Source organism: Chaetodon trifascialis, chromosome 17 (genome assembly GCF_039877785.1).
Source record: "Chaetodon trifascialis isolate fChaTrf1 chromosome 17, fChaTrf1.hap1, whole genome shotgun sequence".
Classification (NCBI taxonomy): domain Eukaryota; kingdom Metazoa; phylum Chordata; class Actinopteri; order Chaetodontiformes; family Chaetodontidae; genus Chaetodon; species Chaetodon trifascialis.
In genome coordinates this window covers 4,708,416-4,721,161 of record NC_092072.1, presented here as the reverse complement: position 1 = coordinate 4,721,161, position 12,746 = coordinate 4,708,416, and the positions used below count along the sequence as shown (strand labels likewise).

General features: G+C 43.3%; 1 protein-coding gene across 1 annotated transcript in view; it reads right to left on the bottom strand.

The window, feature by feature from the left end:
- The window catches only part of nudcd1 (NudC domain containing 1), a 34,923-nt gene that overhangs the window by 9,465 nt on the left and 12,712 nt on the right, over positions 1-12,746 (bottom strand). The window contains exons 6-8 of the mRNA XM_070985411.1: positions 11,375-11,582; positions 4,370-4,514; positions 3,157-3,282 (exon numbers count right to left, since the gene is read on the bottom strand). Of these exons, the coding sequence (XP_070841512.1) occupies positions 3,157-3,282; positions 4,370-4,514; positions 11,375-11,582 (479 nt within the window). The remainder of the gene's footprint in view (positions 1-3,156; positions 3,283-4,369; positions 4,515-11,374; positions 11,583-12,746) is intronic.

Genomic DNA, 12,746 nt, shown 5'->3' with positions numbered 1-12,746 from the left:
TGACAAGGCCAAACGATGAATGGCCAAGGTGTTTTTTAGATGTTATCATTATCATCATCATCATCATCGTGTTCACCATTGTACTTTAGCATGTTAGCATTATAGCATGAGCATCTGTTCCAAATTCCCTGGTAAACCATCCACAAGCTGATGAACAATAGCGAATGGTTTGAGCTAAATGCTAACGTTAGCATGCTAACGCACACAATGACAATACGAACATGTTGATGTGAGGCACGCACAGTATGTTTAACGCGTTCGCCGTCTTAGTTTACCACGCTATCATGCTAACATGTTAGCGTTTTAGCACTAAACATACAGTTACAGCTGAAGCTGAGGGGAATATCAAGAGTTTTCACACAAAGTCCCAAACTTTGTTGTAATATCTGCGATCACTGTTTGATTTTCAAGGGTGCTATCATTAACCATAGGGAATTGTATGACTCCTAAATCCCCTTTGTAAGAGAAAGCTTTGATAGCCAAAGGCTGCAGTAAATACAGTTAACAGATGTACAGATACAGTCCATTGTACCAGGTGTTGCAGATATGGCCAGTGGCTATGACTCACAGCCTCCCTCTGGGGAACAAGCATAAAAACCATTCTTCGTCTTTTCAACTGGGATCGGAACCAAAGAGAAGCACATCGACGGAGGAGCCAAATTAATAGGAGGTGCCACAATTTCAAGCTGAAAGGTTTTATACAAAAGGTCAGCATGTGTCCTAGTGGGCAGGCAAGCGACTGGAGCATTACGGCGGATACAATGCAGGTGGGAGGGGAAGAATTGAAAGGTAAGGCTTCCTGGATGACATACAGATAAACACAGGCACACACACACACATGCACACACCTGTACACACTCACATGTTCACACACATGTGGAACAAACAGCGGCAACTGTCCTTCAAAAGGCTGATGGTACAGGTACGATTGCGATCCGCCTTACTTAAGGGCAGCAGCTTGCCTGGCTGCACTGTTTGCAGAGTAAATGGAGGGAGAAACATGAAAGGGCTCGTATTCACATCGAGCTCTTCATCACAGCCCGGGCAGAAACACCGCACCTTAGATTCAATACTCATTATTAGCCTTTCATTACACAATGAAAGGCTTTATTTTTGACTGTTGCAGGAGTTTTTATGAAAATGATTCTGTGCGAGTGAAACAGAGGAGGCGAGAGAGGAGCATCGGATGGACAGACACTAATGTCCATGAATGAATAGAGCTTTTGCAAACTGCCACATATCTGCTTTGGGGATAGAAAAGCATTCACTTATGCTCATTATTTTGTATTTCCAAAACACAGACGTAGGGTTGTTACAGCTGCTTCTGCGTCACAGAGTATTTTGATTTAACATTTTATGCCATGATTATGAAAGCCTACACGTCACCTTGTAAATAAAAATAAGAGAAAAGCATCATTTTAACTCTAAGCAACTGTTAAAAAAATCCACATTTCCTTCTGAACTGTTTTCTAACCCTCACCTTGACCTGCAGCATGTGATGTGTGTTTCTCCCCTTCGAGTAAATGATGCCCAGAGAGGGATGTGCGTGGCAGGTGTTGCTTTTCCCTCACATGTCTCTTCTAGATGGATTTATGGCCAATAATTGCTGTTTTTGAGCAAAAACCTCCCGACACTTGAGACAAGTAACACAAGGCCAAGACTTCACTGTGCAGCATTCCAGATCTAATGTTCTTCACACCACAGCTTCATGAAGGTTACTGCTGTAAAAACTAATGTGTCTTATTAACTCACCGAGTAAAACAAGGACAACAGAAGGAGGAAGCTTGCATATCCATCGTTTAATAGTGGAAAAGACCAGGAGATGTCAGCTTTCTTTTATTTTCTGTGTTTTTCTTCAGGTGTTGTGTGTTTTTTTTAGGCGTGCTAGCAGCAGGAAAGTCAGTCCAGCACTTAAATCCAGATTGAAATATCTCAACAACTATTAAATGGATTGAAATGAACTTTTGGTTCAGATTTCCATTGTGTCCAAAATGTGTATCCTGCTAAGTTTGGTGATCCCCTGACTTTTCACCTAGCTCCACCACAATGTTCACATTTGTGGTTTTGAGTGCAACATCTCATCAACTATTGGATGGATTGGCAAGATGTTTGGTACAGACACTCACGTTCCCCTGTGGGTGGTCAAGAGCTCTTCCCCTTGGTGACCTAAGAAGTCTTATCAGACCTAAACTTCAGCTGTGTTTGGCGTTGATTAGCAAATGCTAAAATGCTAACATGCTGTGGTACAATGGTGAATATGATCACCTAGTTAGCCTTGTCATTTTGAGCATGTTAGCATGCTGACTTTAGCATTTAGCTCGAAGCACTGCTGTGCCTCAGAACAGCTGCTAGTGCTCCCGTAGACTCCCGTTGAAGACGTAAAGTAAATATAGTCATTAATGTTTGTTCAAGTTGGGGATAGACTGTAAACTCAACTGAAAATGCCAACAAGAGCATATGACCTTTTGCTGAGGAAGCTAACTGCAGCTGAAATGGAGTCCAGCAGAGTCTTTGATCGCAATGCAGCAGGAAAACATCCATTTCAACAAGCTGGTAATGAGTCCTTTGATACAGAGCATTTGGACACAAGTCAACAAGTCCACTCTTTCCATATACAAAGGCGAAGAGCCTATAGGGTGAAACACAAGCATCTGCACATGAAAAAGGAGTCCCGCGGCCACTGTGCTGCATCACAGCCGCGTTGAACACTGCTGAAGGGAACCTGGGCCTTCTCGATTACAGTTCAATCTTTCGAACCACTCGACGCCCCTGCCAAGTATTTACCCTCACAAATACGTTCTCAGAGTGGGCGTTTATAAAAATAGATGTCGGCTACAATGATTCAGCTTCTTACTATTGGAGTCACGAGGTGATGGAAGTGAAGTGGGTGTGCCTGTTCCCTCTTTGTGGAGCTCTCTGGTCAAGTGGCTTGATAAAAGTGCACGGCTGGCGCCGGCTTGCTCACTGGGGGCAGGGCTGACTTAAAAACGTGCTCTTATAAAGGCGGCGAGCATCAGGTAGCCAACAACGTCCTTGAGGGGAATGAGGGATGGCAGGAGCAGACAGAAATGACTGAAAATGTTACGTATAAGGGCTCAGGCTTGATGGATTGGCGAATCAAAGTGTTTAGTCGTGAAGGAGAGAGGTGTTACTCACCACCTGAGTGGGCTTGAGTGATTCTCCGTCAAAATGTGTGAGGCTGAAGCTGTCTTCTGGGAACCCATCACAGTCCTCCAGCTCCTGAGAGTTACAAGGGGGCTTGTCCTTGTCAGGGTTTCCGTTCTGGATTAAAAACGGGGAACGGGAAGACAAGAAAGGCTATGGTTACACTTGTTTTGCATCTATTGACATGTAAAAGGCTTGGCTTGCACCGAGGGCTTCGAGTGGACCCAGATGATACGAATGAAGTATTAGCCCGAGAGAGGAAGTGGCTAAAAATGCTGCCGATGCTGAACATGAGACCGAGAACGGCCGAGTGCCATGATGTGTGCAAGACGTCAGGAAGAGGAGGCCTCAGAGCAGCTGGAGAGGGACAGGGCAGAGACGAGAGGCCTCAGAGGAGGGACGGATGCTAAGAGCCACAAACGCATTTCAGGTCATGAGAAAACCTCCAGAGAAAGCAAAGCCTAGCCAAAGCTGTGCCTCGACGAAGTCTGACTGTATGTTTGAGGAATATTATGAAACACATGCCGCTGATTGATTAAAGGGAAAATGATATTATTCATGTGGTACATGTCTTAATTAACCTAGAGAGTGTATTCGTTGTTACACTGCAGATCAGCTGAAGATGCAAAAATGTCAAATATGGCTAAAAAAAGAAGCAGAAAACTCAACATTAACTAAGAGTACAGATTCCATAATAATTCAAAATATTTATTTGGGCTCTGTTCATTGAAGGACATTCCTATTTTCCCTTTAATTTGTACTAAATTACAAAGTTCTTTCCACAAAACTTCCAGGAAAATTATTTGGAAATTATTGTGTGCTAGCATTACCCAAAATGTCATAGTTGTATCATAAATGATATAAAATAATATTCTGATAAATAGTAAAATATGATTGGAACTTTCAAACAAAACGTAGTCATTAGCTGGGAAAACTTCCTGCATAATAAATGTCTCTTTTTCGTTTGTCTTTCTCTCCGCAGAAAAAACACAAATCCTCTCCACAATCTGCCACGATTAACAGTTTTTTTTTTTAATTAAGAGAGAGCACAAACCAGCCCTGAACTTCCTGATGACTCTGCAAAGTTTTGGACATTTTCACGAGTGGGAGGGAAGATTTCTGTTTTAATGATGGCGCAGATAAAAGAGACCATCCATAACGTTTACTACTTGAATTATGAGCATAATGTAAAGAGGGAGTCTACCAGGTCTTCAGAGGTGAGGTGCGTCAGCCTCTCCTGGATGAGGGCGGCTTGCTCGTCGCTCATCACATACTCCCCTCTCCTGTCGCCGGTCACCAGCTCCGGCCACATCGGTCCCTCGTCGCGCTTCTGCAGGGTCACCTCCAGGCTGAGGACACACAAACATAAAGACACGATCCTTGTCATTCAAAACGCTGATGATCAAATGACCTCGAGTAGGCGCCGTGCAGACATGCAGCCTCAGACAGCTCGCTGACTGATTTCTTATATGTCACAATTGGCATCCTGCTTCAAGCGGCCAAGAGCCAAAAGCTCTGCTTCCTCAATTTCAGAAAGTGGCTGAGCGCCTGATTTGTCTGACTGAGCAGTGTACTTAGAATGAGAATGATGCAATCAAGCAGTAAACATCCAATCAGGAGCAGTCTAGTGGGCTAAAACGCAGGTTTGATGAGAAAGGTCAGAGGAGAGCGTGAAGAGTTTTTCAGGCAGACAGGACTGTGGCCGATCTGGTTTTGACACTAATTATGCTCCTCAGGGGCGAGTGAGAAGTGTCTGAAGTTGAGCTGCATATTGAATGAAGGAAGAGGAAAAGTAGCGTGTTTCATCTCCGACATAAGAGCCGAAAAATGAGCTAAATGTCTGTACAATAAGGTTTTGTTCATCTGGACTCAAGTTGAGTCCAATAAATGCAACATCATTATCTGCCAATATCACACAGATGTAGTTTAGGTTTTACAGACGGATGAACACCTCCTGATTTCTCACTAAAATGCTATATTAAAATATATAAAATGAGTTGGAAACTGGGCGGCACGGTGGAGCAGCAGGTAGTGCACGTGCCTCACAGCAAGAAGGTCACCGGTTCGATCCCCGGGTCGGACGGGGCCTTTCTGTGTGAAGTTTGCATGTTCTTCCCGTGCATGCGTGGGTTCTCTCCAGGCACTCCGGCTTCCTCCCACAGACCAAAAACATGCTCATTAGGTTAGTTGGTGACTCTAAGATTGTCCTTAGGTGTGAGTGTGAGTGTGAATGGTTGTTTGTCTTGTGTGTTGCCCTGCAATCGACTGGCGACCGGCTCAGGGTGTACCCCGCCTCTCGCCCACTGACAGCTGGGATAGGCTCCAGCCCCCCCTGCAACCCCGAAAAGGGATAGTCGGGTATAGACAACGGATGGATGAGTTTGAAACTTAATATTTCTAGGCTCACAAACTGCAGCTTTTAATCAAATATTTTCGGGTTTTGGATAGAACGAGACATTTGAGCTGACAGACATTTTGAGCATTTTGTCACAGCTTTTAAAGTGTTTTAAAGACCAAACGCATGATGATAATAATGGCACATTTACCGATAATGAAAATAATCATGAGGCAAAATTGCATAACTTGCAGAAATTGAAAAGTTCAAACACTGAAAAAGTGGTTCTGTAATTTCTAATAAATGCAGCCATCAGTCGTTTCTACAAGGCTAATTCTGACAATCGTCCGTTAATTACTGACAATAAATATGTGCAGCAGCATTTCAGGTCATGTGCTTTTCACTGGCAGCAGCTGTGGAGTCTGCATAATGATGTTCTGTCTTTCTACACATGAAATCTATACAGTCAGGCCTGTTTCACTGGAGGCAGCACAATGAATTCAATACAGGCACACATGAGCCTATTCATCAACTCTCAGCGTTTCACGAAATTATGGCAATTCAAGGGAGAAAATATGAATAAATTAGAATAAAATTAAAATAACATTTTCTTCCTCGCATACGTGCGTTTTTGCCCTGAGCAATTTAATCTCAGGCTCCTGAGTGGACGTCAGTCGAGGCTCTGAGTATATTCAGTCACAGCTTTCCATTAACAGAGGAGAGCGCAGTGAGCTGCTGCCTCTTGGTGCTTCATCGTGTTTTCATGTTCTGAATGTAACGTGCATTCGGTTCAGAGCACAGCTTTATTTGAGCTGCACCGCACTCTGCTGCACCACACGTGCAAAATATAAGAAGCATGTGATGTGACATTCTGGTCATGAATCAGAACAGAAAGAAAGTAATTCAAGACTACACGAGTTTACTGCAGCTTTTAGCCTGAAAATGATTTCAAAGTAATTTAACTGCACTATGTCACTGCTGTCGTCTGTCTCTTCTATCTCCCTCCTTCCCTTTCCATCTAAAGCCAAACGTCTGCTTTTAAAGTGCTATAAATTGATTTTCTTGCTTGCTAACAAACTGTTTCTGCAGGTATATAAACCACAAACCAACACAGTCTCAGCTGAGCATAAAGAGATTTCAGAGAGAGGCTCTTTCTTGGGCTACATGTCAGTCCAGGTTAAGGCTGGGGTTTGAACGCATTTTTCTCAATCTGAATCAAGAACTGAACCCTTGTCAAGTGTAGCTTTCAACAAATTAAAGTTATAAAAAACTCGAACCCCAATTGGGATGTTGTGTAAGAAAAAAAGAAAAACTGAATTTGGTCATTTGCAAATGAACTGAGTTTACTGACAACAGTTTAACAAAGTATTCCATGTATTAAACTCAGCTGAGAGGTGTCTGTCTGTCTGCTTGTTTAGAGGCTGTGACTATAACGGAGTGTAAAAGCAGGAAAAGGAAGAAAAATAAATGGCTGGACGTGAACATTTGCTTCACAATTTAAGAAAAGTCCCTTCTGATGTGGTGATCGAGTTAGTTCATACGAATACAAAAGATAAAAATCTAAAACAAATATCACGACTCTGAAACCCCCAAAAAAGTTTGGACGCTGTGTGAAATGCAAATAAAACAGAATTCAATCAATCAATGCAAATGAACTGTGTTTTCTGACTTTACAAAGCAGCAATCTCCTTTATCCAATCATGTGTTCACATGATTGAGGGTTCAGAGAGACTTTTTTTGGAATCAGGGTTGTGAATGCTGATCAGACGAGACATTTGTTGCCTACTTTTAAACCTCACATTTCATGAGATTCTTGATGCAAACAATTGATGTCAGATGTCCACTGATGATTCACAGCTATAAGTTTAACATTCATTCAGTGAAAAGTTTCACCTGAAATTGCCGGGAAACACTCCCGATCACACGGTGGTGTTAGAGTGGAGCTCCTCTCCCTCACATATGATCTCTCTCAGCTGGAATCTGCGCTCATCCGGTTGGACAACAGCCAGAAGTTTCATTTTCATCATTGTGAAATTAAACTTAATTATCTACAGCTGACGGCGACTTTCTCATTTCAACCAACAGCAGCATTCATTAGCCACGGCTCAAAATGAGAAGTCTGCTCCCTAAATGTTTTCCAAATTGCTCTTTGCTAACAAAAACAAGCGAGGCCAGATGAAATGTTCAACGTAGAGATTCACTGGTATCAGGATGGGATTTTGACAGCTGGTAACCAGATCCAACATGGAGCTGGCTGTCGGAGCCCAATTACATGTTCTTACTTCATGCTTTTGCTGTTTTTCGTGACGCACAGAATCCTGAGAAAACTGTAACAAGTGTAATGTTCTCTGGGTTTCAGTTGCATTCAGTAGATTATTATGGGGGGAAAAGCTGGATTCCTTCTGATTATCAGAATTTTTTCGCCATAGTAACAGCGAACGTGAACAACGTGACATGTTGTGCACACGTTGCAGCTTCAAAGTACGAGTGCGAACATGCGCCTTCAGAAGCCCGGACCGTTCAGGCCCTTTTATACTGCTGGATGCTGCACGGCAGGTCCATATTTGGAGAACAATGAGAAGATATAAAAAGAGACACAAAGGGCAGCTTCTTAATTCAGTTGTGGACAGAGGAGAGCTGGACGGTGCTCAGCTGTTTGTCTGTAAAGAGCATTAGCCATTGGTGTGGAAAACACGCTCAGTACAAACAATAGGTGTTTTTTTTTGTAAATATTTACATTGTAAAAGGCCATCCAGATGCAGTCTGCACACACACACACACACACAATAATCAACAGTTAACCCTGCTTTAGCCAGATTTCAATCTAAAATATGCATTTTTTTATTCTTCAGGGAAACTATCAACACATCTCTTTTACATTGTGTTTGGCTATTATAATGCCTTTTGTGAATCTATCAGTAAACACAGTTAATACCGAGGATGAAGGTGTGATTTTTCGAGATTTTCAAAGCTTAAAGGGGCACATGGACGCATACTGCGCTCTGTCACAGTATGGAGGTATCACCCGCCAAACGACGGCAGAATTTATCTCGATAGATGAGCAGCGATAAGCTTAAAGAAAGCAAAATAAAAAATAAAGCAGACTTGCAGAATGAACCCTCATGTTCATTTCTCAGCTCTTCAGCTGAACAACCTTATTTTTCTGCACACAACAGGACAGACAGACAGACAGACAGACAGACAGACAGACAGACAGACAGACAGACAGACAGACAGACAGACAGACATATTCTCTGTCCCTCAGACACACAAACACACAAACCCTGAAACTCAAGGATTACCACAGAACGAATAAAGAGGCGATGTAACATGTTTTTGGTTGCACTGGAGGACTTGTACTGGAGAACTGAAAGCAGACATGGAGAGCTGATACAGACGTGGAGAAAGGTCTTCAAGTGGCGGATATGACTCAACTCATAAACTGGATTAATAGATCCAATGCTTATGAAATGTATTCAGCCCCCTCTGCCGTTTCATTGATTGCAACACTGAATCACCGTGGACGTCACGACCACGACAACATCTCCACGTCAAGCCGGCGTTCAACAGTCGCACCCGAGTCGGCTACAGTGCAGGTACGAAAGCAGATGTTAAAGACTAAGTCAAAATCAGGCTGAAAAACAACGTGGTCAGAAATGTGCTATGTCCAAAGTAAAGTCACCGGGTCCTGGAGTACATCAGGGAGCGCGGTCCTGTCTTTGCACCTGCCCGCACCTCAAAGCTCAGTACCGGAATCAACCAGTTAACTGTAATTATCTCCAAGTCAAAACCGAACCCGTCCTGACCCGTTTCCTCAGTGAAGACGTGCCTAGCTTGTGACCATCAAAACTAATACTTTATGGCACTTTTTCCTCAAAGCAAAGCCACTGACAACATGATCCTCACAGCGTGTCATCACACCAAATTTCAACCAAACGTCTGACTTGGCCTTTGACGACCTGTCCACAGTTTGGTATTCACCATTGGCTATTTTTGCCTTTCTGTCAGCGTTTTGATGTACCAGCTAGCAGCTAGCCTACATCCAGACAGTGGTGTCCCATTATTTGGCCTGATGTGAATTTAGGGGTCAAAGGTTGTGTCATAGGCTTTCACAGTAAAAAATAAAAAAGCACTGGTGGCTGAAGGAGTCCTGTCCTGCCTGCTTTTGGTGACACCGTGCGAGTTCATTTCGCCAGCTGAAATCTGTCCTGGCCACACCTCAAGCCTTCTGACTCTGCCTCCTCTGCAGAGAACATGTCGCTTGGTTTCAGGAGTTTCATAAAGTTCTCCTTGATCAAATGAATTCCCAGTCCAGGCCAGAGTTCTCCTCTGCTGAAAACAGCCTGAGTGTGGATCTGCTTTCCCACTACATTCTCCCTATTCCAGGTGAGGCGACGCTTTTCGGTGCTGTTGATTTCATGTATAAGGCTTCTTCTTCTGCGCCTGGCTCATTACCTGAGACCAATTTACCTTGAGAGACCCTGTAAGGACACTGCGACCAGCATTGCAGGGACACGCAATAAGGTGGCAATTTACAGGGGTTCTGCTGCTCGGTGTCGAAAAGAAATCCAGCCACACACCTTGTGATTCAGCGATGGAGAAAAAAAAAGAAATCATGAAAATATTAATCCCTGAAAGGCAGCTGAGTACTTTTTTTCTAGGCAATGAATACATGAGACTTACTACTCAATTCTTTGCACCACATTGAAACGTTTTCCATTTCTTGCGTTGACACCTGCTGAAGACCTGCATTTCCTGCCTGTACACTCGCCCATTTCACCGTGTAGATGAAGAATATTTTCCATGACAGCTAAAACCACAACACCTGAAGAAAGAGGCTTTCAGAGGGACTGTAGAAAACACGTTTTTTGTACTTTTGTAGAGCACTGCAATCACTGTAATCTAACATATCTCTAATGTGTCTCAGGTCTCTTAAAGCTCCTGCAGTGGTGCATGGATGCTGCACGAGGTCAACGCTCAGAGGTAATGATTCATACGGAGCTTCGTGTGCATGTGGAAAGTTTTCAGACCCTTTCAAGTTTTCCACATTTTGTTAGGTTTCAGACTCAATTCAATTATTTTTTTTTTCCTCTTCAATTTGCACAACAGAGCCACAACGATGAAGCAAAAAGAGGTTTTTAGAGTGTTTTGCAAATTTAGCAAAAATAGATATCCCATTTACATAATTATTCAGATCCTTTGTTATGACACAATTAAGGTCCGGTGCATCCTACTTCTATCAACGGCCCTTGAGATGTTCTACAACTTGAGTCCACCTGTGCCTCTTTGAATTCATTGGACATAATTGGACATTCATCGGTCTCACGGTTGATGATATACGTCAAGCCATGAGGTGAAGAGAAGTGCCTGTAGACCTGCGAGACAGGACCGTGTCAAGGCAGAGATCTGGAGGAGGACAGAAGGACATTTCTGCAGCATTGAAAGTGCCCAAGAGCACGCTGACCTCCATCATTCTCAAATAGGTCTGATGAAACAGAGATTGAACCATGAGGTCATATTCCCAACAATTCTGCCAAGAGGGATGTGCCAAGCTTTTGGGATCATTTCCAAGAAGACTTGAGGCTGTCATTGCTGCCAAAGGTGCTTTAAGCAAACACTAAGTGAAGGGTCTGAATACTACTGTAAATGGCATATTCCCCTTTTTTAATAAATTCACAAAGCACTCCAAAAACCCGTTTTTGCTTTGTCACTGTGTGGTTAGGAAAGAAAGTGAATATACAGGAGAACCAAAGAGCAGAGATGGAAACGGTCTGAAGGTTTGAGGCTCTACTGAACTACGAGGTTTCCTGCGTCCAGCTGTTTCCGCTCCTGAAAACATTCAAATAACAATTCAAAGACAACATCTTTGCGAACCTTTTGTCATTTTTGATGATCCAGGCGCTGGCCTCGGGGTCTACAGGTGCGTGCAGCTGGCCTTCCAGTAAAGGAGGGAAAGCCTGAACTCCGATGCTGATGCTGTCTGCTGTCAGTCTGAACCGCACCTCCTCTTTGGTGACACCCTCGGGCATGCGCACACACACCGTGATGTCCTCCGCCGTCTGCTGCCAGAAGTAAATGGGATCTGAATTCAAACAGGCGAGTTTAAGTTAATGACGGTGCTGGGCCAGCTGTTACAGAGTCATACATAAAACATCCAATACAGTGCAGGAATTAAAGGGAATTACTGCTGAATATTCAGTCATAATGCAGATGGGAGACTGTTAGAAAAAGTGAATTATCATAGGGCGAGAGCGGACTACGTGGAGCGAGCTCGCAGTGAAGCCAATTCTCCTGCACGATTTGACATTTTAACCTACAGCGCTGTGCAGAAAGAGCCCCGAAACTTCTCTGCTGAAAGCAGACAAAGCACTTTGCAATTAAACATCAAATGTCAAAATGAGGAGGCATTCATCAAAATACCAAAAAAATCAGTATTTTCCATTCTTAGGTCTAAACTCTACATACTGAATATTAACTACTCAGTACACTCAGGTCCATAAAACACAGTTAAATCATGTTGTGGCATGAAAACCCCTAAAATAACATTAAATATTCAACATGTTTATTCGCTCCAAAACAGCCAACAGTCCAACTGTTAGCTCATCTCGTCTTTTCGTTTATTAATCAGATGTATAAGGCGAGTTTTTGGAGTTTTTGCTCAAACTGAAACACTTTCAACTCATCGCGCCTAACCGCATCTTTCCATTGACTCTGAACGCACCGCCTCTAAAATTCGCTTTGCATTCTGTATGAACACACGGTAACTGATAATGTTCGCACTGGACCCTTTAGGGCCTTTCAAAGCCACAAACCACTTTGGATCTGAGAGGCTTCAGTCGTGTTTATCAACGATACCTTAAAACCTTGTCAACAAATTTCAATTAAATTTAGTGCTACGTCAGGTCATCGGCCAATGAACTCGCTGCTTTTGGTGTGGATCCGAGCCAGGTGCTGATTCAAGGTTTTCTAAAAGGGTTTCTTCATATTGCCAAGGTCTGTTAAGGCTTTTCTCACGCCCTGCAGCTCTTCTGGCGTATATATATATACTGTATATCCCATGACTGTCGATCACTAACATAAACAGCATGCGTTTCCTCTCAGGTCAGATTGTGCAGCGCTGCAGAAGGTGTGCTCTCCCTGAGATCGAGCTTTCGAGGTGTGAAAGTTATAACTAACATGGAATCGGCACTCAACCGCTTTCTTTGAAGAGCTTTTCACAAACACGACAGGCCTCATTTCCGCTCCC